The sequence below is a fragment of the Petaurus breviceps genome, unplaced genomic scaffold, assembly GCF_028583685.1.
Source record: "Petaurus breviceps papuanus isolate PSGF00001 unplaced genomic scaffold, PetGlider_PUasm1.0 90701, whole genome shotgun sequence".
Classification (NCBI taxonomy): Eukaryota; Metazoa; Chordata; class Mammalia; order Diprotodontia; family Petauridae; genus Petaurus; species Petaurus breviceps.
In genome coordinates, this window is record NW_027187316.1 from 9,168,414 (window position 1) to 9,193,880 (window position 25,467).

The following is a 25,467-nucleotide window of genomic DNA, read 5'->3' on the forward strand; positions in this document are numbered from 1 at the left end:
ACAATGTATTAACCAGCCAACAAACAGTCATAAAGGACATATTAGGACAAAGTCAGCAAAGCAAAATGATAATTGGGAGAGCGTGGTAAAAAGAAATGGAACCGAACACCGGCCCAATAGGCTCCGCAAACTGGTTCTCACACCACCCCTTAGAGTGGACGATTGCCTGAGAAGACCCTAGTCAAGAGTAGCAAAGGCGCAGATGCAGAAGCACAAGCAGCCCTAGTTACCATGGTTATGGCTGTCAAGCCCACATCCACGAAGCAGTTGACCGCCTCCGCCTTTTGGAGTCTGCGCAGAAGTTCCCACTACCTCCCCTCCCCCGTTCCTACAGTTCCTACCGTTCTGCCCCGCCCAACACTTCTACTGGAGCCGGAAGCGGCGCTTCTGACGGCCGGCCGCGGGTGCCCCTGCTTCGCGTTCCTCTTGCAGGCTCCGGAAGGGGAAGCGGCGGTCCCTGTTGCTACGCTCCAGTCGCTGTCCTCATGGCGCTGGCCGTACTGCGAGCTCTGGAGCCCTTCCCGGCCGAGGCTCCTCCGCTGGCGGTGCTGTTGCCGCCGGGGGGGCCGTGGCCGGCGGCGGGGCCGGCGGGCCTGGTGCTGGCGCTGAGGCCGGCGGGGGCGGGGCCGACGGGGCCGGCGCTGCTGGTGGCTGCTCTGGAGGGCCCAGGCGAGGGGCCCGGGCCGGAGCCCGAGCCCGAGCCCGGGCCCCCGGAGCTGCTGGTGAGCCGCACGCTGCTGCGGCTCCTGGCGCTGGGGTCTGGCGCGCGAGTGCGGGCCCGGCCCGTGCGACGACCCCCGGCGCTGGGCTGGGCCTTGCTGGGCGCCGCGCCGGGCTCGGGCTCCGGAACGGGCCCGCGAGCCGGGCCGGTGCTCGTGCGGCGCGGAGAGGCATTGCCTGCGCTCGGTCCCCGGGTGCTGGAGACGCGGCCGGCGCTGCAAGGGTTGCTGGGCCCCGGCACGAGGCTGGCGGTGACCGAGCTCCGGGGACGGGCCGCAAAGGCGGTCCCCCTTCCCGGGGACAGCCGCCCCCCTCTGCCCGCCCCGCCCGTGGTGTCCTCCTTCGCGGCCCCGAGCGTGCCCAGGCGGCTGCAGGGCATCCTGGGCGGGGCTGGGGAGGCTCTGGGGGTCAGCAGGAGCTGCCTCCGGGGCCTCGGCCTCTTCCAGGGAGAGTGGGTGTGGGTGACCCCGGTCAGGGAAGGGGCACCAAGCCCCCGACCTCACCTGGCCAAGATGCAAGTCCAGGACCCACGCTGGAATCTCCCCGAGAAGCTGGGACCTGGGTCCCCAGAGCTGGGGGAGCCCCTCGCCGACGGGATGGCCCTGGTGCCTGCCAATCTGGCTTTCAATCTCTCCTGTGAACCCCTGGAAATAGGGGAGCTCAGCATTCAGGTAAGGTCCAGGAGGTCCCTTCTCCCTGGCTCAGTTTTGACTTTTACTGAGTTAGGAAACAACCTGGGTCTCCCTGAGCCAGCTCCTCGGCTTTGGTTTCCATTTCTATATAGTGAGATTACTGTTTTAGTAAGGGGATTAAGGTGTGAAGCATTTATATACCAACATATAACACACATACAAACGCATATACATCCAGAACTTGAGAACTCTTCAGATGGAAGTTGGAAATTAACGTTAGAATTGTCATGTATAAATAATGTCCAGAACCCTCACTTGTAGTGTGCTTAATATTGTCTGGGAAGCTGGGAAGATTACTGCTTTTAGGAGTTCTATAGCCTATTGCATTTATTGAGATGGCTGTTTCAAAATAGATTTATTTTGCAAGATGAAATATAATTAAGTATCCATGTGTATGGCACAGAGAATAATTGGTACTGGAGGTCAGAAAGGAGAAATGTCTTGGCCCAGTAAAAAGAGTAATGGATTTGGAGTTTGTGTGGTGTGGTGGCTTTGTTTTTGAAATAATGCATTAAAAATTACTTGAATACTTAGGCCTTCATGCCTTTTCTGGATAGAGAGCTAAGTTTTCTATTCTTTGAATGCCAGTTGTGCTTCTTAATACTTTTTCCTCTTTGTGCCTCAGTTTCCTTCTCTGTAAAATGAGGGAATTGGACTCTGTGATCTCTAAGGTCTTAATCTGTGATCCTGTGTTTTAGGGATTATGCAGTGTCTTTTAGGTGGGCAGAGGAAGAAATTGAAGGAAGAAGAGCATACAGTACATGCAGTTCTCATTGCTAATCATTCTACTGAGCCCCAATAATCTCCCTGAGATCTTGTCTTTTTGCCATTATCCTGAATAATCTTGTGTTCCTTCTCAGGACAATCACATGGGCTACCTGGTGTTGTTGAGGTGGAAACTAAATACACCCCCAGACACCTATTGAGACCTGATACTTCTACTAACTCAGAAATACTTGGGGACATCAAAGGGATTTTCAGAGTCATGGTCATAACTAGGGACATTTTAAAAACTAAAGTGAAGAATCAAAGTAATACTGTATTCAAAGAAGAGAGAGACACTGCTTCCATAGGTATGTGAGGAAGGATTTCTGTTCCTGGGGGCAGCACTCTAGGGATGATAGTCTTGGAGGTGGTTTATTCTGCTTTCCTAGGTCTTTCTGGTTGTGTTAAAATGTGGACTAGTGGATAGAAGTGAATAATAACAGTAATAACTCATAGATCTATAGCACTTTAAGGTGTAAAGTGTTTTGCGTATATTTTATTTGAGCTTCTCATGTTGGTGAGGTAGGTACTGTAGACATTATTTCCATTTTACAGATGAAGAAACTGAGGCTCAGAGATGTTCTTTATCTGTGATTATACAAATAATGTTTAAACAATGGCATCTCCTACAAGGAGGGCATAGTCTAGTCACCATGTAAAGGGAAAGCTGTAAAATGTTGATTGTTTCTCTAATAGAGATACTCAGAAGGATTCAGGAGTCCTGAGAACAGAGGAAGCTGCTCAGTGCTGTCTGGGCCTCCATTTGCCAGAGAGCTGCACATTGAAATTGTGTCCTCCCCCCACTACAGCACCAGTGGCAACTATGACCAGGCTCTTTATCAGCACTTTGAGACCCCCAGGTCAGCTCCTTAGCTAAAAAAAAAAATATGTTTACCTCTTGTAGAAACAGAGCCTGGCATTCTGTATCAGTTCTATCCCCCTTCTTTCCTGAACTCCAGATTTAGATATATCCATTTGATTATTGAAGTTGCATTTTAAGAAGTACTAGGGTGGGAGATCCCAGTTGGGATGCTGGGGAGGTAACAAAAGAGAGAGTTCATATGTCATGCAGGAAATTGGGGACTCACACAAGAAACCCATTGGATCTCTTAGTCATCTCTGGAAAACTCATACTAATTTCTTTCCCATTTTCTCCACCTTCCCAGAGTTTCATCTCCCCTCTCCTCCCCCCCAGTCCATTTGTATTTTTGACCTCTGGGTGGACAATTTGCCTCCAAAAGATAGTTTATCATGTCACCAACCTCCAGTTATGATCTCACTTGGACTGCTTTTATGTTATAGGGTAGTCCAGGAAGGGGATATTCTGTGTGTGCCAACAGCTGGGCAAGCAGACATCTTGGAAAGAAGCCCAGAGAAACTGTTCAGGTATGCAGCCCTGTCCTAAACCTTGAGAAGCCCCTACTAAGTCTGTCGTACTTTTGCCCTCAAGTTTGGTAGTATGGTGTCTATTGTTGGATTTAAACATCAAGAATTGCTTGAAAGCCTGGGCCTTCATGCCTTTTCTGGACTTGGAACTGAGGCTTCTAGTCTACGCTCCACTGTTTTCTCATTGTTGGCCTAATGTGTCTTCTTGAGTTGTTGCCTCTTCTTTACGTATATATTACACAAGATAACCCAAAACTTGGGGTCTGTTTAGGTAGGAAAGAGTATACATGTTGTTCCTTGGGTCCATATCCTCTAGAAGAACTGGCACTTGCTGCTAAGGGAATGTCTTTTCTCTATTTATTTACCCTTTACAACAGTAAGTTAAGGATCAGCATAAATGAGTCTTTCCCAGCTGACTGGGTGAATTAGTAGTGCCCCAGGTCTCAGTGTTCCTATGTATAAAATAAGGTAAGAATAATACCAAGTTTGAGTGTGATTTGGGCTCTTGGCTAAAAGGAGAGTTGGCTGTTTCTCCCCCAGCCAGTCCTTCCTCTTCTGTGTTGGAGTACAGGCCTGAATCCCATTCCTTTCTTTGTCCATTGTAAGCATTCAGTAAATGTTTATTCAATGACATGTTTATAAACAGAGTTAAAATGCTTTTTAAAAGGCAGAAAGATTTGAAATTATGACCAGCCACATGGAAGATGAAGCTTGCCTCACTCTTCCTAGAGAGGCTATTTGTCCAAGGTCATTCAGTATGTCAGGACTGGCAGTGACTTCAGCATACACATGTCTCATCAGTGCTCCTGGGTTCTGGCCTTTGTTCTCTGCTTGTATTGTTTGTTAGTGTGTTTACATTCAGCAGTTACCTGACAGCCCAGCTGTGTCAGGTGCTCTGACAGCAGCTTTCCATACTGACTTTGGGGAGTGACCCCAGGAGAGAGAGACAGAGAGAGAGAGAGAGAGAGAGAGAGAGAGAGAGAGAGAGAGAGAGAGAGAGAGAGAGAGAGAGAGAGAGAGCGAGCGCTCATAGTATTGGGAGGGCCCACCTATAGTGGTCTGGCTTCTTGGTCAGCCTCTTGTGCACTCTTTTCTCCACTGTAGGTGCTTCCTCTCATGGTTTTTATAACTATTTTATAGCCATTACCCTGCATAAGACCAGCCTTTAGGAATAAAAAAATAGGGAGTGTGAAAATAAGTCCTCAGCTACTGACCATTTACCCAACAAGTGCTTGTTTTGCATCTGCTATATATATAAGACACTGTACTAGGCAGTAGGATGCAAAGTCAAAGATGAGAATAGACCCTTCCCTCAAAGACCTTACATTCTGTGATGTGACTGTGATGTTTGTCAACAAGCATTAAGTACATGCTCTGTGCCAGGTGTTGGATTTTTGGAGACAGAAGCGAAACAAACCTTGACCCCAAGAGGCTTACACTCTATTGGCTGGGGCAGGAACGTGTGTGACACAATGTGTTTGCATGTAAGTCTGTTAAAAATAAACACAAGATCATTTCAAGGAGGAGGCATGAGCAGTTAGGGGGTCAGGAAAGACCTCATTCATATAAGATTCTTGAGCTGAGCTTTGAGGAAAACTAGGAATTCTAAGAGTTGGAGAGGTATGCGGGACAGACAGCATGTGCAGAGGCAGCGAGATGGTGGGTCGTGTGTGAGGTTCAGCAGGAAGGCCAGGAAGTAATGTATGATAAGCCTGAAAAGGTGGGTTGAAGCTGAGGTAGATCAAAGGGCTTTAAATATCAGTACAGAGATGTTCCTTTAAACATCAGGATGGAGTGTATTTCTAGAGGTAACAGTGCCTTGGTCAGACCTGCACTTTAGGAATATCATTTTGGTAGCTATATGAGGGTTTAAGAAAAAAAAAACACCCTGGTTTGGAGAGGACAGAGGTTTGAGACGAAAAGATTATTTAGAAGGCTATTAGGAAATGTACACAGATGAGTGAAACAAGATAATTTGAGGGAGAAAGCACCAACAACTATATAGATAGGGAAGTTCCTACAGGAGGTAGCAGCTGAATTAAGCATTTTAGAAGGGTAGAGGTGAGGGGTTACATTCAGTCAGTAAGCATCTATGTTGTTTGCTATATACTAAGCACTGGACTAGGTGTTGGGAATAGACAAAAAATGAAGCTATGGATACTTTTCCAGAACTTATCCAAGCTAATCTTAGGAGAGGACAGGAATGGAGCAGCATGAGCACCTGGGGAGATAAGGAAAGGCTTCATTCAGTTATAGGCTATCAGCTGAGCCGAGTCTTGTGGCAGACCAGGGATTCTGAGGGACAGTGATAGGAAGGGAGTTCATTCCAGGCACTGGGGTGGCCGGTGTAAAGGTGTAGAAATGGGAGATGGAGTATTTTGTGTGAGGACCAGCAAGAACACCAATGTGGCTGAAGCCTAGAGTTCAAGAAAGGGGATGGCATGCAGTAAGGCTGGAAGGGTAGGTTGGGGTCAGGTCATGAAGGACTTTAAATACTAAGCAGAGAAATTCATATTTGCTACTAGCTGTGCCAGGGTGCTTCTGGAACTTGTTGAGCAAGAGAGCGCCATATGCTTGAGGAGAATCACTTTGGCTGATGTGTGAAAGACGAATTGGAGTGGGGAGAGACTTGAGGCAGGGAGACCACAATTAGAAACCTTTGATGTCCAGTTGTAAGGTGAACTAGAGTGGTGTCTGTGTGAGACAGCTAAGTGGTAAAGTGAATAAAGTAATGGATTTGGGGTCAAGAAGACCTGAATTTTAAATCCTGCCTCAAATACTTAACTAGCTGTGGGACAAGTCACTTAACTTCTGCCATCCTCAGTCTCCTCATCTGTAAGATGGGGATAATAATAGCACCCACTTCACTGAGTTGTTGTGAATATCAAATGACATGCTGTGTCAGTGTTAGCTGTTTATTAATAATGTATTTATAATAGGGGAGAAAAAGGAAGTACAGAAGAAGGGTGGGTTTGAGAGGGAAAGATAAGTTTTCTTTTAGACATGTCCAGTTTAAAATACATGTGGCACTAGAGTTGGAATGCGTTTGGGTAAAGGCTAGTAAGCGCCATACATCTTAAATTGAACAACTACCCATTAATAGACTTTTCCATAAGGATGCTGCAGACTCCTGAATGTACAATTGAGCCTGAAGGCCTCAGAAACTGTGACTACAATGTCAGCTTTGCATCTGGCTTCAGCTATTAAGTTGCTTTAGAGGCCTAACCAATTCACCTCTCTTCTCTGAGGTGCCAGGCTATTTGGGAAAGAGAAGTTTATTGCTTTCCCCTTAGGAGACTCTAATGGGGAGAGAGTGGGATGAAGGCCCATTTTAACTTTAGGATAAGTAGGGATGAATGATTTATATCTTTTCTTTGAGGATAGTCTTAGGAAGCTTTGGGCCTTCCATTGTGGAGTTCTACGGACTGAGGCTGCCCACAAGCTGTTCTCCCCATTTCTCTTACTCACCTGATATATAACACAATTCACTTGTATTCCAGCAGTATCCGAATTTATTCTAGTGGTTTTGCTTTTTCACCTAATTTGGTCACCAAGGGTATCCTCCATCTAAAACAATCTTATAACCCTGTAATCCTCATGGATTATACAGACATATTTCCATTTTTTTTCCCATTAAATGTCAAGACTCAAGATATTTGTGATAGTAATGGCAATTAAAGATTCCCCTGTATTGGCTTGGTTTTCAAATTGATTGTGTTAAAACCCAGAGTTTGTTAATCCCACCTGTGGGATGGGCTTGTTGATGTGAAAAGAAAGTCCTGAATTGGGAGGAGCTGGTGATGTAGATTTGGAGAGACACTAGAGAGAGGTGGAAGATTTTTTTTTTTTTTCGAGGAACATGTTTATTTCAGGCCACATATACTTAAGGTTTCCTCTATAGAGTCTCAGCCTACAGGTCCAAAAGAAATCAGCAGTGCAGGTGCCATGTCTTCATAGAAAAAATTAATTCTCTTGAAAAAAGATCTCTTAAGGAAGAGGTAATGGAGACTACGAAGGGAACTGCAAGAAGCAACACAGAAGGCTCCCATCTTATCCCACAAGCACAAAGACAGGAGGTCCAGAATGATTTATTTCCTACCAATCTCTTACAAAAGGAAAAAGTCAAATCTCAAGTCCTGGGGCAGCCAACATGGCCTTAATAGCAGAGCCAGGAATAGTTAGGGCCCAATAGCCGAGGCTGGAGATAAAATTGCATCACTCAAAGCCACTGATCAGGTGGGCAATATCCCAATTGGTCTCTGCAGACAGAGGTCCCTCCACTTCAACTCCTTTCTCAGTCACTGTGGCAATTTCAAACCTGTTATAAGATCGGGCATCTCGGTAGTACAACACACGCATGCAGCGCTCCACCAGCTCCCGTGCCTCTGCCTGGCTTAGAATTGGCTTCTTTTCCAAAATCTCTCGCATCAAGGGCTGGGCCAAGTAGGCACCATAACCAGTGGCCAGCGTAGGGGCTTCATAGGCTACACCAAGCATGTCCACATAGCCGAGGAAGCTTTCCCCATCAGCATAGCCTCCAATGACCATGGTGTTCCAGAGTGGGTTCATCTTGGAGCGGCGGCTGTACATGGCTCTCGTCAACCAAGAATGGATGGCTTTGGGGCTATAGCTGTGTCCATCACCGAGCAGCTCTTCGTCAATCACCATCTGGTCAATGACTTGCTTCACATACTGGAAATCAGCATAATCCCCAGAGGCACCAAGCATGGTATTGTTGTTGACACGCATGATTCGAGAGATATTTCGGAAACGAGCCAGGGAGCCATAGGAACCCAGCATATCAGCTGCAATTATTACGCCTCCCTCAAATTTCACACCTAGGACAGAGGTCCCTGTCACCATTGGGTTCCTGTCCCAGGCCTCGCCGGGCCTAGCCGGCTGTGGCGGCTGTGGCCGAGTGTCCCTCTTAACCCTGAGCCAGCTGGGGTCCTATCCCTTTCCTTCTCCTCCTTTTCCCTCAGGAAAGGTAATGTAATGTAATGCCAAAAGAAGGCAACTTCCCAGGTTCAAAATACCAGCATAGGTGCTCTCTATTTTATTTAGTGACAAACCAAGAACAGAGAAGATCAAAACATGACATCATTCAAAATACAGCATTTACTAAGTGTGATTAAACAATCTCCAAGTACTACCCCACCCCAGGATCTTCCAATCATTCAATCAATTACAAAGTCTCTGTTCTAAATACTTCTCCACCCCTAGGCTATACCTTCATTTGGTCCACCACAAAACCCCTCTTCTCAAATGGAGATTAGTTTCCAAACATAGGTAAAGTACCTTCACTTGTCAATCACAGAGCACAATAAGGTCAAAAGTTCCCCACCCCTGGATCACAATTGAATCTACCCCAGAGTTACATCAAGTTTAAACACAGCACTTAATACCCAAATGGAGGTCTTTTCTTCATCTTGACACGAGGCAAGTTCTCAGCAATCTTAGTTCCTGGGGAGACAAGGCTTAGCAAGGCCATAAGATACATTGCCAGTCCCTTCATGAATTTATCCTCTGTCTGTAGAACAGTCCTAGAACCCCTGAACACATTAGCAAAGCCCTCTCCCAGGATTTCTGTAAACATCCAACAAGAAAATCCTTCTTCAGGGCTTCCGAACCAACAGAAAGGTTCCCAGACCCCTGCAACAACAGGACTGTCCTTCACCAGTGGACAGTATTCATTCTGTCTGCAGGACAGTCTCCAGACCCCTGCAACAACAGTACTGTCCCTCACCAGTGGACAGTATTCACTCTCTGTCTGCAGGACAGTCTCAGGCCTTCTTAACCAAATGCCAGGTTCCAGGACTTCTTCAACAGGACAGTCTTTCACCAGTGGACAAATCTGGCAAAATAACATCAAAACAGACAGACAAAGTACCAGCAAAACAGCCATGTCTCCTCAGTCCTTGGCAGCTCAGGGGACAGGTCTCAAAAGTCCAGGGCAATTCAAAGCGGCCACCAGCAATCCTCTTAGTCTCTCTCTCTCTCCACGAGGTGCTGCTTCCAAAAAAAAAATCTTCCGCCTCTCTCTAGTGTCTCTCCAAATCTACATCACCAGCTCCTCCCAATTCAGGACTTTCTTTTCACATCAACAAGCCCATCCCACAGGTGGGATTAACAAACTGGATTTTAACACAATCAATTTGAAAACCAAGCCAATACAGGGGAATCTTTAATTGCCATTACTATCACAATATTTTAGAATAGCCACAATCCCAAGTTAAAAATGCTGCATCAGATATTCAACTTAGGAGTAATAATTATAAAAAGGATACAGAGTTTGTCTTATGTTCCAGTCTTTTACTATAAGCACTATTGAGTATAAAGTCACAGAAACCAGGCCCGCCTCCTCAGATGAAATGCTCACCTCTCTCCTCCCTTCCCTCATAGTCTTCTGGGACCATTTCTGCCTCTCATCACTAGCAAGAATTGGACATTATAGCCTGAGAACTATGGGGGTATCCCTCTGCTATATGGTCAAACTAATGTGAACTCTGAGTTGAGGGTCAGGCAATGTGAGTTCTTGTCTATTGGCTAGTCACAACTAATCTAGATTTAGTTTTTCCTATCTGAAAAATGGGGTTAGTATCATTAGATTTTCCGTTTCCAGAATATAGCAATCATGTATAAACTTGGGGTTTTCTCTGCCTTCATTCTGCAGGTGGCCTTTTCTGTTCTTCAAAGTGAAGACAACTGTTGGGGAGGCCCCAGAGGAACCAACCACTGCGTATCTAGCTGATATAAGCCACACGTCCTTGTACCTGGTGAGGCCTTTGGGGAGGAAGGCTGGAGTGGGGAGGCTGAGACACAGTATGCTGTACCTGAGGCCCCTCTCTCATTACCATACAGGTGGGTTCTACTCTGAGTTTTGTTCCATGGCTCCCTTCAGAGGGACAGGGTGTCTGGAGCAGCCTGTCCCCTCCAGGGCTGGAGACTTTAGTGACACAACTGTGTGACATCCTGAGGCCAAGACTCCATCCTGGGTAAGAGAGCTTTGGACCTTAGGTGAAGGTTGGCTTTGAGTTGGAGTTGTGGGAAGGCTCAAGAATGTGGTAGGGCAGCTAGGTGGTGCAGTGGATAGGGTGCCAGGCCTGGAGGCAGGAAGACTTATTTCCCTGAGGTCAGATCTGGTTTCGGACACTTCCTAGCTGTGTGACACTGGGAAAGTCATTTAATTCTGTTTGCTTCAGTTTCCTTTTCTGTAAAATGAGCTGGAAAAGGAAATGGCAAACCACTCTGGTATCTTTGCCAAGAAAACCCCAAATGGGGTCACAAAGAGTCAGACACAACGGAAAAAAGTCAGAGCAACAATAAGGACGTGGTGCACGTTGGCCAAAATGTCTCAGATGACCAGGGTGGGAAAGGATTCAACAAGCCTTCCTGAAATTGCCCTATCCTGGGAGGATAGGCCCCTTCACCTTCCTCCTGAAAAGGGGCAGATGAGAAAACCTTCTCTGAGGTACAGGGACTATTTCTGTTAGTCTTTTGAGGGAGACTACCTTGTATGTGTTCAAAGGGAAAAGTTTGAGAAAGCAGAGGACAGACAGGGGCCAAATTTAGCTTTTTCTGGTTGCAGGGGCTCTTTGTTGACAGGGACCAGCAGTGTCCTCCTGCGGGGGCCACCGGGCAGTGGGAAGACCACTGCCATCACTGCTGCCTGTGGCCGCCTTGGGCTCCACTTATTCAAGGTGAGGGTGCCCACAGTCCTTTGGGTAAAGACAGTGCAAAGGGGAGCCCCTGCTGCCTATCCCGCTGCTATGGTGGGACTTTTGCCTCACAGGGTGGGCCTGTCAAATGGAAGGGGCTGCGAGGGCTTGTTGACCAGCCTGTGTAACATCACCAGTTTAGTGGAGTTGGGGTGGAGCATGACGAGTACTAGTCCTTTTTCTCTTGCTTGTGTTGGAAAATTGCAGCAAGTGCCTGAAATCGTCCCTAAGGCAGTCCTTTTTTTTTCACTATGGAGCATCCCTTGCTTATAGGCCTATGTTTTTCCATAGACAGACTGCTCAAGGCTATGTGCAGACACCAGTGCAGCAGTGGAGAGCAAGCTTCGGGCCACTTTCTCCCGAGCTCAGCTTTGCCGCCCATGTGTCCTGCTGTTGAGAGGTGTGGAACTCCTGGGCTGGGAACGGGATGGGCTGGGTGAGGATGCCCATGTGGTAGCTGTGCTTCGACATCTTCTTCTGAATAAGGATCCACTCATCAGGTATCCCCTCAGACCCGCCATGGGAACTTAGGACTGAGCTCTGGGGACTAAGCTAAGGGGCTAAAGATTATTATCCCCCCACCCCCTTCCCCGTCAGTACACTCATCTGCCTCACTACTGTTTGGCCACGGTCCTGTTCATCAATACAGTGTGCTTGGTGCCCATTTTGCACTGGGCATAGCCACGTGTTAACTGTTATAGGGATATCCAGAGGAATGCGGAGACTGTCACCACTTTGGGGAATCCTCAGTCTGTTTGGGGTGGGTTGAAACCAGGGCACTCAAAAAATGTTCTCAGCACAGTCCAACCTGGGGGGGGTCTTCACATTTCCTTCTCTGGTTCCATCCCATTTCTCCTTTATTGTAGCAGCAGTGTTGGGAGTACTCAGTCCTGTCCTGAGCTCAGACCCTCTAGCACCTGCTCCTCTCATTCCATAGTTCACTGCCTCTGCTGGTTGTTGCTACAACAAGCTGCCCCCAGAACGTGCCCCCTGATGTGCAGATAGCATTTCCTCATGAGCTGGAGGTCCCCATGCTGTCAGAGGAGCATCGGCTCAGCATCCTGCAGGCACTAACTGCCCGCCTCCCTTTGGGCCAGGAAGTGAATCTAGCCCAGCTGGCAAGAAGGAGTGCAGTGAGTGCCAGGGAGGTTGGGGCAGGGGTAAGGGACCCAGGACCCCACACCTTCCCTGGTAAGGCATTCAGTCCCATAGCCCCACATATGAGGTGGCCTTTACTTCTGAACTGAAATGGGAAAACTCAGGGCATGGATGTAAAGGAGGTCAAAGCTCAGCTAGGCCTAGTCGTATAGAAACCAACGAGCCTCTGGATGAGAGAGGCGTTCTGGGGTGGCCTGGGCCACATTGAGGCAGATCCAGTTAAGCAGCTCTAGATCTGCTGCTCCCCATGGCTCCTAATTCTGGTGATGATGGAGCCAAGGAAAATGTACTTACTCATCTCCTTCACAGTGCATCTGAAAGGGAAGTGGGGGTGTGAGGTATGGAAGCAAGACATTCCACTTACCTCCCACGGCTCTCTTGTCCTTGTTCTCACTCATACCTTCCCCAGGGCTTTGTGCTGGGTGATCTCTGTGCCCTGTTGGCCTACAGCAGCCGAGCAGCCTGCGCCAGGATCCAGACAGGGTGAGGGGCAAAAGGAGTATGGAAAGGAGGAGGAGGCAAGAAGCTGGGAAGGTTGAGGAGAGAGGAGGGGCCTAAGACACTGGAGAGAGAGAGAGGCCCAGAGCCCTAGGAGTCCTGAGTCCTACCTTTTCTCCCCATTTGCCATTTCCTTGTTCAGTGTGATGGCTGCTGGCAGCTTGAGCGAGGAAGATGAGGGGGAACTCTGTACTGCTGGCTTTCCCATTCTGGCAGAGGACTTTGGGGTGGCGCTAGAACAGCTACAGATGGCTCACTCTCAGGCCATTGGGGCCCCCAAGGTAGGGGCTCCAGACTTTATTTTAAGAAGAAATTAGTTCTGTCTTTCATCCACAGTCAAAATGCTTCCAACCTCCTAACATCCACCCTCTAGATCCCAGCAGTGTCCTGGCAGGATGTGGGAGGGTTGCAGGACGTGAAGAGGGAGATCCTAGAAACGATTCAGCTCCCTCTGGAACACCCTGAGCTGCTGGACATGGGGCTGAGGCGCTCAGGCCTTTTGCTGTATGGGCCTCCAGGCACTGGAAAGACCCTTCTGGCAAAGGCTGTTGCCACTGAATGTAGCCTCACCTTCCTCAGGTAGGAACACGGGACAATAGATCTGGTGGGGAGGAGGGGAAGGGAGGACTCTAGGCTGGGGACTCGAATGAGGTAGGGCCAAGGAAGTATTGGGGAAGCCAACAGCTCATGTTCATCCTTCTTCCCAGTGTGAAAGGTCCTGAGCTCATCAATATGTATGTGGGCCAAAGTGAGGAGAACATTAGGGAAGGTGAGTGAGAGTTATAACCTCCCACCCTGTCCTGGCTCACTTCCTGCCAAGGCTGCTCCCTTCTAGTCCGTCTTCAAGGATCAGTTAAAGGGCAGGGTGATAAAGCACTGGGTTCAAGCCTGACTCTGCCACTGACTAGCTGTGTGACTTTGGGCAAGTCACTTCCTTTCTGATCTTCATATTCTTAGACTGCCAAATAAGAGGGTTGAACTAGATCTCTGGAGGACTCTTAAAAATTAAAAGTCTTTAATTCAGTGATCCTGTCCAGAAAATGAGGTTCTCAGGATCAGGTTTAGTGAGTTGTTAAGCTCCAGGCCCATCCCCACTGAGCCTCCACTTCAGGCCTTGGTTCTCCCAGTTTTCTAGCCTGTTGCCTTCCCTCCCTCTCATCCCCATTTCCTTCTTTTCAGTGTTCTCCAGGGCTAGAGCTGCTGCCCCATGCATCATTTTTTTTGATGAGTTGGATTCTTTGGCTCCAAGTCGGGGGCGAAGTGGGGACTCTGGTGGTGTGATGGACAGGTAGGTAATCCTGGACCAGGGCATGAAGCTGACTTCATGGGAGGCATTTAGGATGGGGTGGCAAAACGTCCTGCTCCAGAAGCCTCAGAAGGATTAGGTATATCACACTGTCAAGTGCTGGGACCACCAGTGGTCAGAGTGTAAGAGCAGAGGTCTCTTGGGTTCTTATAAAAGTAATATGGTGAAGAACTGAGAGAGAATGTGGACTGCAGATCACATAGAAGATCAAGGAACAGGGTTTAAGAGATGCCAGAAGGGCTAGAAATGGGGAGTGTGGGATGAGAGTAAGAGATTCATTGGACAAGAGCTGGAGCTATGGAGGAGTCAAACCTGAGGAGTGGGTGGGTTCTGGGCTAGGCTGCTCTCTGGCTAGCTCTCACCCATCTCTTCCTCTACCTTTAACCCATACAGGGTGGTCTCCCAGCTCCTGGCTGAACTCGATGGGCTTCACAGCAGCCAAGAAGTATTTGTGATCGGAGCTACCAACAGACCTGATCTCCTAGATGCTGCACTATTGCGCCCGGGCAGGTTTGTTCATATCTATCAACCATCTCTCTTTCTGAGAAACCTGATCTATTCCAATTAACTCCTCGTTTCCCATGATCATCTTGTTCTTCACTTCCTCTTAGGGCCAGGCTTACCTAGCATTGGTATCAGCTGCCCAGTGGGCAACGCCTACAGCCCACTAACCTCCCAGGAGCTCAGGCCTGGCCCATGAGGTTGGGGAATATAGCACCTGTTTGGTTGGGTTCCAAGGATTTATCTAGCTGAATATCCTACCCTGACCATTGCTCTCTCTGAAGGTTTGATAAGCTGGTGTTTGTGGGGCCGAGTGAAGACCGGGCTTCCCAGCTTCGGATTCTAAGTGCCATCACACGAAGGTATGACTGAGGGCATGTGGCTGGTTAGGGATCCTTCCCCAGCTTCTGGAGACCTATCTTTTCACATATGGCCTGTGTGTTTTGTTGCTTTGGAGAAAAAGTCAGTGGGAAGTGACAGTGATAATTGTTTTTTTTCAATATCAGTAAAACATTTAAAGAGTTGTGCTTGGCCAAGGTGGATAGGCATAGAGAAAGGGTGGAGGAAGAATCCTGGGGCCTCAGTGCCCGAGTGAGCCACTTTAGTAGTGGTATAATGGGAAGTGCTCTGATTTGGCATTAAAGGACCTGGATTTGAATTTCTGCTCTACTATTTAATGCTAGTCAGTGATGTCCCTTGGTGAGCCAAGGGTTAATTCCAGAAAAAGAATGCTTTCCAAAACCATTCCAGGTTCAAGCTCGAGCCCTCTGTGAACCTGGTGAGCATCCTGGACCGATGCCCAGCCCAGCTGACTGGTGCTGATTTGTACTCCCTCTGTACTGATGCAATGACAGCAGCACTTAAGCGAAGAGTCCAGGACATTGAAGATGGTGAGGAGAAGATCTCCCACACCCCTAGGTTCAGTGGGATTGAGGGAGAAGCCCACCAGGCAGGCTAAACCACAGCCTCAGAGTCCAAGCCATGAGCCTCAGCAGGCAGAAATGGCCATGGGAGACATCAGGGTCAGAAAACAGGAGGGAGTCACTAGATGTGGACCAAAGGAAAGATGACTGAGTCACCTGTTTTGAGGCTAAAAGCCATAAAGAGCCTGTAGCTGCTATCCTGGGGCACCATTGTGCCCAGAGATTGGAGGATGAGAAATGACATTTTGGAGGCTCTGTTTAACTGGAAGATGCTCCAGACAGAAGAGTTGGGGCCCCAGCCTTCCCCTGTTTTCAGGTCCTGCTTAGGCCTTAGTCTGGGGACTCTCTCCATGTTTCTCTGTGTCTGGAGTTCCTGATATTGACCTAGAGCTCTAAGGGCAGCTAAAATTCTAGTCCTTTCTACCTACCTCCCCCTCTGTCAGCTGTAGTTAAGAGGGGGAGCAAGACTTCCTTCCTTGACTTCCCTTTTCTTTCTCCTCCCCACCCCCAGGACTGGAGCCAGCTAATTCAGCGCTGTTTCTTACCATGGAAGACTTGGTCCAGGCTGCTACCCGGCTACAGCCGTCTGTCTCTGAGCAGGAGCTGCTCCGTTACAAGCACATCCAGCGCAAATTTGCAGCCTGCTAGGATCGCTTTGGGCTTTACCCCTATACCTCTCCACCAGCCCTGGCACAACATCAGTGGGCAGTGCAGACCAGTCTTCTTCAGGCCACCTAACCTGGAGAAACTTCTCTGCCCAGCTCTGTCACCTTGTTGTGGAGGGAGGACACTCGCCTAAGGGTGGGAAGACCAAATGCCAAACCAGAGATCTAAACTGAGAGGTCAGGGCTGCAGGGACCTGGGTAGGTGGGGGTCGTAGGATCTGACAGACAATCCTACTGTCCCAGGTTCATACTTTATAGTGTTTGCCCAGTTTTGGAGTTTGAGCTCAGATCTTGCCCCCATACGTTCCTGTTGAGTGACCAGTCATCATTCTGAGGCCTGGGTGAAGCATTCCTTCCCCAGTTTCTGGTCAGAAACCATAGAAACCATTTTTAGATATGGTCTATGTGTTTTGTTGCTTTGGAGAGTTCTTTGGTTGGAGAAAAAGTCAGTGGGAAGTGACAGTGATAGTTGTTTTTTTAAAATATCAGTAAAACATTTAAAAGATTTGTGCTTGACCAAGATGTATAGGCATAGAGAAAAGGTGGAGGAAGAATCCTGGGGACTCAGTCCTGAGGCTAGAAATGGTTTCATTATTACCATATATTCTTTACTATTCCAGCCAAAAATAAAAGTGTGTGCTGCCCTCTTCTGGTTTTATAGGAGTGAGGCAAGAGCTCAGGGATCCAAAGACCCTGGGAAATTGGGACCAATGGATGTTATCGTGTCAAGAATCAGAGGTGACAGTAAGAATCATAAAATTAATAGCTGAAAGAGACCCGAGAAATCTTGTCCAGCCTCCTTACTTTACAGATGAGGAAGCCAGGTCTTCAGAAAAAGTTAAGCAACTTGTCCAAAGTCCCATGCCAAGATTAAAACCCCTACACTGATTATTCCCAAGGCTCTCTCTTCTCTGTCCAGGGTGCAGGATGGGGTGCAGGCTTTGAGGGTCTGGAAGGGCTGGTGAGGGGCAGCCGAAAGATGTCTTAGTGGCCTAAGGGGAGGGAAAGGGCTTTCAAAACACAAACATGGAAACAGAAAAGGCACTAATTCTGTATTATTTGTCCCCAAACCAAAGGTGAGGCCCAGGGCACATTCTTTCCTCAGGACTCCACAAGCCTCCACTCCAGACTTTCCCTTGTAGGTTAACCCTGTTTATTAGAAGGACTCTGGTGGGTTTATGAAGTGCTTTTGGTGGTGGTTCAGCCAGTCTTCTTGAGCACGTGGATAAAGTAGCAGGGTGCAGAGGATTGGCCAGGCTTATAAGGTTTGAAATCTCCAAGGACACTGTGCTGGCACTGCCCCTGGAAGGCTTCCCGGAGAAGCTCCGTGAAGGGGGTCAGGCGGTGAGGATAGTACGAGAGACGGAACTTACTGCAACAGGACCAAAGGTGTAAACAGGCATGAGAAGCTAGAGAGACAGCAGGGGGAGCACAGGGGCAAAGGACATGGACGGGGATGCCTAGAAACCTTGGGAGAAGCAAAACCTGTGTCCAGGACTAGGGGAGCCCAGGCCTTCAACTTCACCCTCTCCCTTCTCTGAAAGAAGCCCGAGTACCTCAAGCCAGGGCTGCCATCCTGCCCAGCACTGGGCACTTGGACAGTATAATCCAGGGTCACCATGTGAGCCTTGTTGTTCACAGTCAGCACTGATGTAGTGATGTCCTTAGTCAGGTCACTCTGTGGACAGCAGAAAAGGGAGCTGTCAGTGCCCTGCACCCCAAGCCTCCTCATGCATAGTCCCTTCTAAAAGCTTCAACCTTGTTCATAGGTTCCTTTATAGAAATTCTTATCAATTACTCCCTTTGTATGTATTTCCTCTCTGCATTTCCTCGGATTCTGCCACCTCCTTCAAAATGATCCTTTTATGTTCATTCCCAGTGTATGCCCTTCACACTTTACAACCTCTCAGTTGTCCCCCAAGACCGGTCTGGGTCCCCCTTCTTCTTTGCTCTCTCCTTTGGTGATCTCTTTGCTCCAGTGGGCTCAATTTTTATCTCTGCAGATAATTCAAACACTGGTTGTTGACACTGAAGAGTCACCTCTCTCTGGCTTAGTTTGTTCATCTATAAAATGAAGGGGTTGGATTTGATGGCCTCTCTCGGCCCTTCTGGCTCTTAATCTGCCAGATTTGTATATCCATTCTTAGCCCGAATCACCAGCTCTCTTTTAGACATCTTGAAATGCATGTGCCACAGGCATCTCAAAAGAGCATGTCTAAAACAAAACTTGCCCCCTAAACCTCCCCCCTTTCTAGACTCCCTTATTAGTATTAAGGACCCAGTTAATTCTCCAGGTCAGCCAAGCTCCCGGCTTTGATGTCATCCTCAGCTCTCCACTCTCACCCCATAACGTCCGGTCTGTTGCATCTTGTTATTTCTGCCTTCTGCACAGCCACGACCTTAGTCCAGGACCACATCACCCATGACTGGATGACTGCAGTATCCTGGTTCATCTTCCTGCCTCATCTCTCCACTCAGCTGCCAAAGTGATTCTTTTAAAAGTATGGTTCTGGGGCAGCCAGATAGCACAGCGAGTAAGAGCACCGGCTCCAGTATCAGGATGACCTGGAGATCGAATCCCGGGCTCAGACACTTAGCACCCACCCAGAAACACCTGGCTGTGTAACCTTGAGCGAGTTACTTAACCTCAATTGCTTAGGGGCGGCCAGGTGGCTCAGTGAGTAAGAGCACCGGCTCCAGTGTCAGGATGACCTGGGGATCAAATCCGAGCTCAGATACTCAGCACCACACCCAAAAAAATAACTGGCTGTGTAACCTTGAGCAAGTTACTTAACCTCTATTGCTTTAAAAAAAAAAAAAAAGTATGGTTCTGACCATGTTACGCCCCTGCTTTGTGAGCACCTGTGGTTTCTGATTATCTCTAGTATCAGATATAAAGTTCTGTGGCAGCTGGATGGTGAAGTAGAAGGAGTGCCTGTCCTGGAGTCAGGAGGACCTAAATTCAAATCCAGCCTTACGTTTACTAGCTGCTGACCCTAGGCAAGTCACTGAACCCCAACTGCCTCAAAAAGAAGTTCTCTAGTTGGCATCTAAAGCATTTCATACTCCAGTCCCTTCCTGCTTTTCTGCTCTTCTTATACCTTATCCACCTCAACAAACTCTGCAGCCCAGCCTGTTGACTCAGATCCTTGATCCAACACACACTCAACCATCTCTGTACCTCTCTATTGGCTGGCCCCTTCACCTCAGCCTCTTAGCTCTCCTGGCTTCCCTCAGGACTGAGCTCACATCCCACTTTCTGCCAGCGGCCTTTCCCATTCCCCAGGTACTAGTGCCTTCCTCTCTCAGACTACTTTATGTCTGCTCTGTGTGTGTCTTGTCTGTACTGGTTGTCTTCTCCCATCGAATGTGAGCTCCCTGAGAATGAGCAGGGCAGGCTTTTCCTTTCTCTGTATCCTCAGTGCTTGGCACAATTCTTGGCACATTCGATAAACGTTTAACTGCCCCCCCCCCCCCCAGCTCCTCATTCCTTGTTGCACTGCTGCCTCCTAGGACTTGTGCCGCTCGACACCATACGCCCCTCCCCTCCTAGGAACCACACCTTATAATAAATGTTCTTGCCAGGTGGGGCACAGCCAGTGCTGAGGATGTGGTCATAGTTTCGGTGGTCAATAACCAGCAAGCCTCCAGGCCTCACCATACTTGCAATGTTCTTCAGGGCCAATTTATGCTCGCTCTGGTCACCTGAGCTCAGAACAAGGGGTGAAGGAATTCTCAGTGCTACAGCTCCTTCCTCTCTTCCCTGACCCACCTTTACTGGCCCTTTGGGCCTAGGACAGGAATGGGAATTATGTCTTGGCAAAAGACTGCCTGGGGAGAAGAGGAGCGTGGGTGCGTGTGTTTGTTTGTGTGTGGGTGGGTGTGTGTGGAGACCTGGACCATGGGGGAGAAGGGAAGGAATGCTATAACCCCATTTCTCACCTTTGCAGTCTGGCAAGTGGGCAAAACTGTTCCCTAGGCAAATAACAGCATCAAAGCCTCCCCCTGCTGGTAGGGGCACATCCTTTTTCAGGGTCAGCCAGTTGGCTTCTTCAATGACTGAGGGAATAGAGGAGTAGAGAATGGTACTATTTTCACGGAAACCAGAAATGCTCCATATCCCACCTTGACCAATAAACCTAAACCACAAGCTTTCCCCTGTAGTCCCAAAGAGAAGGCCAACAGCCACATGGGCTCCTTTGGGGGGGGGGGGGGAAACGGCGCTGGGATATGCAAGGATCCTACCAAAGGAATAAGGCATAGGTGTATTGGAACTCTTGACTGGCTGTTGTTAAATTTTCAGTGTAAACACATCTCAGAAATTGGCAAATGACAGGAATCTGGATTTGGGTTATTGTTTTATTGATTGTCTAGACTTATGAAAGTGATGGAGAAAATGCTAACAATGATTAAACTTAAAAGGGTATTGAGTGTAAGCTCCCGGAGCTTATCATAAACATTAGCGTACCCCTGGTCACTATTTAGGGACATAAAAGCAGAGGGCCCCCACAGGGAGGGTAGGGGCAGGCAGAGCCAGTAAGGAGGGATCTGAGGAAGACGGTTATGGCTGCTGAGCTCCCTTGGTCTATCCATTGGTCATTTGGTAGAGCAGTTACACCGTCACCCCTTTGTTTCCCATTCTCAGACCCTACCACCTGTTTCCCCCTGCTATTTAAGTCTATTCCTCTGGGGGGAGTCAGGGAGCTACTTTGCCATGGAAGAAGGCAAACAAGCACCATCCCCTTCATTATTTCCTCTACCCTAGGGTCCAGGTCTCTACCCACCTCCCCCTTCCCTACTGGTTCTCATAGGGCTGTCACACCTGTAGGAAGCAGATAGTTGTGACTGCTCACTGTCCTCTGCCCCATGAGAAGCTGCCTGACCCTTTGGGCTTTAGTCCTTACATCTGACCATCCCTGGTCAAAGAGGACAAAAATAATACCTCCCTACATCTGTGTAGCACTTTCCATGTCATTGTTTTCTCATTCGGTCCCTCTAACAGTCGTACAAAGCATGCAAGGCAGTGATTAGTAGTGACTTGGCAGATGAGGAAACTGAGGCTCAAAGATTGAGAGATTTGTCCCAATGTCAGAGCTGAGTAAATGGAGGATTAAAAGCAAATCATGCTGGTGCCCCCAAAGCAGGGAGGAGAGGCATGGCTGAACTTAGGGACCCAAACCTCAGGGAAAATGAAGAGGGCTGGAGAAGAATCAAGGGCTAAAGGCAAGGGACAGGTTCCTGTGGTTTGCCTCAAGAAGATTTGACTTTGAAATCAACCATGGAAAGAGACATCAAACCCTTAGGTCCCTGACCTTAGAGACGAGAGCCCCTGAAGAGAAGCTACAGTGAGGAGAAAAATAGAAACCAAACAAGAACAAAATTAAGACATGAATTAGGGGCAGAAAAGGTAGAGAACAGGAAGAAGCCAAAAATACTTCCTTGCAGACTCAGCATGTTAAGAGCTCGAAGGAAAATTAGATCATTTGGTGGTAGAATTTGGGGTTAGAGGTGGCAGGGATCTTGGAAGCCATCAATGAGGTCCCACCCTCTCATTTTACAGGGAGGGAAGTGAGGCACATAAAGATTCAGGCGTGGGGGGCCTGGCAGCCTCGAGGCCCTCAGGTGCAGTCTTGACCAAGTCCAGGTTTTACAGAACAAATCCTTTTATGAAGTAGGTTTGTAGATAGTCAAAGGGCCACACTTGAGGACGTAGAGGGCCATGAGGCCTCAAGGCTGCAGGCTTCCCAGCCCTGGGGGATTTTCAGGATTACAAAGCTAGTAAGAGCCTGAGGCAGGACTGCAACCCCAGCCTTCCTCACCAAATGCACCACACTCACCGAGCTGCTCCACCATTCTACCCACTCCCACACCATCATTTTTACAAAGGAAGAAGCTAAGGCCCAGACAGAAGTAACTTGCTCCAAATCACACAGCAAGTAATGGCAGAACCAGGTCTAGAACTCAGGTCCTCTGACACCTAGTTCAGTGTATATTTCAGAGGACAGTATATGAGGGATGCTGGTCCTCAGTATGGCCCCTCTGTTCTTATACCAAGATCGTCACCTGGTGCCACATACCCCACTTGTCAAAGGCTTCCTCATAACGACGGTTCCATCGTTCTTTCAGGGCATACTTGAGCATCTTGTCACTGGCATCCACACTGGTCACTTTGAAGCCCTCTTCAACTAGCATGATGGAGTCTACCCTGTGCCAGGTCCAGCAGGCAATGACAGAATGAGGGGAGGAGGAGGAATGGAAGATGGGGAGAATGAGGACAAGATGGATTAGAAGGTGGAAAGTTAGAGGGAGAGGAAAAAGGGTAGCAAGGAGTAATGGAGACAAAGCAGGGTTTAGGAAGAGTAGGGACAGGAAGGACATTTTTGGAATGGGGGCTGGGACTAGGAAGATCAGAATGAGGAACCCAATACTTGTGAATGAGTTACCCCTGACACTGACCCGCCCCCCCCAAACATAGACAACACGCTTTTAACTCTCTGAATTAAAAAAACCTCAGAATTGTAAGGGAATGCAGAAGTTATCCAACTTAACCCATACCCAAAGCATGACTCCTCTTTATAGTAATTCCAAATGACCATCCTGCACATTTCAAGTACTCAAGTGACTTCCTTTCTCACAACCACCAGAGAGAGAGCCCATTTTACTTTGGAAAGATCTGACACCTTTCTAGTCTGTTTCCCACCATGCCCTCACTTCCAGCTCACCCCATTTCCCTCTTATGTGCACCCCCACAATTCATGCTTATTTCACGTACAATCCATATCCAATTTTGCCACCCCCATCCCCAGTTTTCCCTGTTCCCATTCCCAAAGATATATATATATATACATATATATATATATATATGTGTGTGTGTGTGTGTATATATATATCTTCCAGTTAGAGATCTACCTAATTCCTGGAGACTCTTTCTGCCTGGGCAGGTACCTGCTTTTTCCACCCAGCTCCCCTCTGCCTCAGGAGCATTCTGATTTGGCCTGTCCTCCATACCTTTTTGCCTAAAAGCCCTGTAGTCCAACCCTACCTCCTGTCCTATCCTTCCCCCAGCTTTACCCAGTGCCACAAGCCACGTCGAGCACATGTTGGCAGCCGTGTTGATGCAACAGCCCCAGGAGCCAGGCCTTGTATTCAGCTGTACGACTTCGGGTATCTCCTACGTACAGCTGCCAGACTCGGGCTGCCTCGCCATCCGCATATTGGTCTGGAAGCCCCTCAGCTGCCACTCCCAGGGAGCGGGTCCTATATACACTGTCCACCATCCTCTCAGTTCCATCTGGCGCTTCAGCCACCTGCCGAAATACTTTTAAGGCTGCCCTGACTCTTTCTGCCCAGTCTGCCTAACCTGTCCAATGGCAGGTAAGATCCAGGACACACCCCCTTCTGCTCTTCTCCCGGAGCCAGGAACCAGCTGTTCCTGACCTCGCAGACCCTGTGAATGGCCTTCCTTCTACCCCACCTCCCTAACCCCTAGCAAGAGAGGGGCATGTCAATGTAGGAGATTTCCCCTCCAACTCGATTCCAGGTATCCAACAGGAAGAGAAACTGCTCACCCTGGGCTTCTGGGAACCAAGGATGGGATAAGGAAAGGCAACAAGTAACTCTCCAAAACCTAAGCTAGGATCAAGCTGTGTGTTTCAGGGGGTAACTTTTTTTGGTCTTTGTCCACTTAAGGCATCAGGCATGAAGCAGAAACACAGATAAGAGATTGGGGGCAGGGGTAAATGGATTAATGAACTGGAGTTAGGTCAGGTCATAGTATCCTATCTCCAGTTCACCTCACAACTCTTCCCCTCCCTCCCCATGTACCCCCATACTTGGAGCTAGTTATTACGAAGAGCAATTAGTCCAATTCCTTCTATGTCTAACACAGCAAACCAGCTCCTAGCTTCTGCCTTCTATGGAGCACATGTGAACTGGGCTTGAGATGGGGGGTGGGAGGGATTGGCATGGAACCAGCCTATCATCTTTAGAACACTGGACTTGGAGTGAGCAGAACTGACTTCAAGTCTTGGCTTCAACATTATTTTAAAAAAATTTGGTGGGAGATACATTAGTGGGTGGGGTAGGCGGAGGCAACGGAGCTCAAACGCTCAGTGGGCAAGGGTAGCAGGGCTTGCAACAGAGACAGAACAACCATTGTGTTACTAAAGATCCCAGGATGTGGAGGGAAGGCAGGGCAGGGGTCAGAGAGCATGTTAGGCGTGTGGGGGAGGAGAAAGGGCCCCTGCCTGCTTAAACACCAAAGGAACAGTGATAGCCTAGCTGTTGAGGGGAAAGGTTCAGGGCCACACTGGAGTCAAACTCCTTGCTACTACACAGGATTGGGCAGCCTGGCTGCCACCCCAGAAAGAGGCCAAACCTCTGCCTAAGAAATCAATGAAATAAATTCTGGATATACAGGGATGGGCTCTCTCTCTCTAAAGCTTTTGCGTAGGCCAGTTTGGTCTAGTGAAATTCTGAGAGGGAAAGTATCAGATGCTGGCAAGAGAAACAGGTTAAAGGGCAAAGGTGACCTGTTTACATTGTGCCCAGCCTCAGTCCCCTCCCTACTTTACCCTAAATTCTGTTCCAAGTATCAGCCATGGGTATCTAGAAGAGGGTAAACTCCACCCCCATGGGGAAATTGAGCCAGTTTTGGTCAATTTTAGAAAAAGGTCTACTTTGGGTCCCACCTGACCTTGGATGTGAGAGTAGGTAGGGGCAGGGCCCTGACAAAAGTAATCTCTAAGGGCCAGGTTCTGCTTTTCTAGTCTGTGGCAGAAAAGTCCAGACCAGAGAAGACAAAAAGCTTGCAATTCTCAAGGCCAAGGCTGACTTAACTCCTCCTCAGATAAGAGAAAGTGTCTGGATGCTGGGGCTTCTGAGTTCACAAACCCACTCCACCACAGTCAGAGGCCTCTTAGCAATGCCCATTTGTTGGCCAGTGGATCTGGACTTAGGCTGGATGGTGACAGGACAAAGTAAGGTCCCTTTCAGCTCTAAATTTGAGAAAAGAACTGCAGCAAGTCCCTCAGTATTCCTCATCCTAGGTGATGGCTGCTTCCTTTTTAAAGAGGTGAGGAAGAAATCAAACCAGTGCCACAACTATACCCTATACCGCCAGTGCCAGGTGTTGGA

The 25,467-nt window shown here is 48.5% G+C and overlaps 3 protein-coding genes across 3 annotated transcripts; 1 reads left to right on the forward strand and 2 right to left on the reverse strand.

The window, feature by feature from the left end:
• Positions 1–393: 393 nt before the first annotated feature.
• PEX6 (peroxisomal biogenesis factor 6) lies at positions 394–17,221 on the forward strand. Its single transcript, XM_069065961.1, has 17 exons — positions 394–1,391; positions 2,874–3,037; positions 3,480–3,563; positions 10,237–10,339; positions 10,425–10,558; positions 11,152–11,263; positions 11,573–11,781; positions 12,219–12,414; positions 12,849–12,922; positions 13,080–13,218; positions 13,311–13,516; positions 13,645–13,706; positions 14,117–14,225; positions 14,637–14,753; positions 15,029–15,106; positions 15,495–15,634; positions 16,179–17,221. The coding sequence occupies exons 1-17, from the start codon at positions 486–488 to the stop codon at positions 16,313–16,315; spliced, it is 2,970 nt and encodes a 989-aa protein (XP_068922062.1). The 5' UTR covers positions 394–485; the 3' UTR covers positions 16,316–17,221.
• On the reverse strand, positions 7,401–8,450 carry LOC138144567 (proteasome subunit beta type-4). Its single transcript, XM_069065932.1, has one exon. It carries the CDS (start codon positions 8,424–8,426, stop codon positions 7,779–7,781), a length of 648 nt encoding a protein of 215 aa, XP_068922033.1. The 5' UTR covers positions 8,427–8,450; the 3' UTR covers positions 7,401–7,778.
• Positions 17,222–17,459: 238 nt separating the features above from the next.
• GNMT (glycine N-methyltransferase) lies at positions 17,460–24,112 on the reverse strand. The gene is made up of 6 exons (XM_069065983.1): positions 23,404–24,112; positions 22,410–22,537; positions 20,275–20,391; positions 19,895–20,037; positions 17,889–18,010; positions 17,460–17,704 (listed from the first exon to the last, which is right to left on the reverse strand). The coding sequence occupies exons 1-6, from the start codon at positions 23,607–23,609 to the stop codon at positions 17,533–17,535; spliced, it is 888 nt and encodes a 295-aa protein (XP_068922084.1). The 5' UTR covers positions 23,610–24,112; the 3' UTR covers positions 17,460–17,532.
• Between the last annotated feature and the right edge of the window lie 1,355 nt (positions 24,113–25,467).

Bases quoted from the DNA above. Each gene is read 5' to 3' on its own strand.
- PEX6 (XM_069065961.1), top strand. From the start codon at position 486: ATGGCGCTGGCCGTACTGCGAGCTCTGGAGCCCTTCCCGGCCGAGGCT. The intron at 3,564-10,236 runs GTATGCAGCCCT...TTCATTCTGCAG, and splicing joins AGCCCAGAGAAACTGTTCAG to GTGGCCTTTTCTGTTCTTCA. The intron at 13,219-13,310 runs GTAGGGGCTCCA...TCCACCCTCTAG, and splicing joins AGGCCATTGGGGCCCCCAAG to ATCCCAGCAGTGTCCTGGCA.
- LOC138144567 (XM_069065932.1), bottom strand. From the start codon at position 8,426: ATGGTGACAGGGACCTCTGTCCTAGGTGTGAAATTTGAGGGAGGCGTA.
- GNMT (XM_069065983.1), bottom strand. From the start codon at position 23,609: ATGGTGGACAGTGTATATAGGACCCGCTCCCTGGGAGTGGCAGCTGAG. The intron at 20,038-20,274 runs GTGAGAAATGGG...TTCTGAGCTCAG, and splicing joins CCACTTGCCAGACTGCAAAG to GTGACCAGAGCGAGCATAAA. The intron at 17,705-17,888 runs GTACTCGGGCTT...GTCCTGTTGCAG, and splicing joins GATGGCAGCCCTGGCTTGAG to TAAGTTCCGTCTCTCGTACT.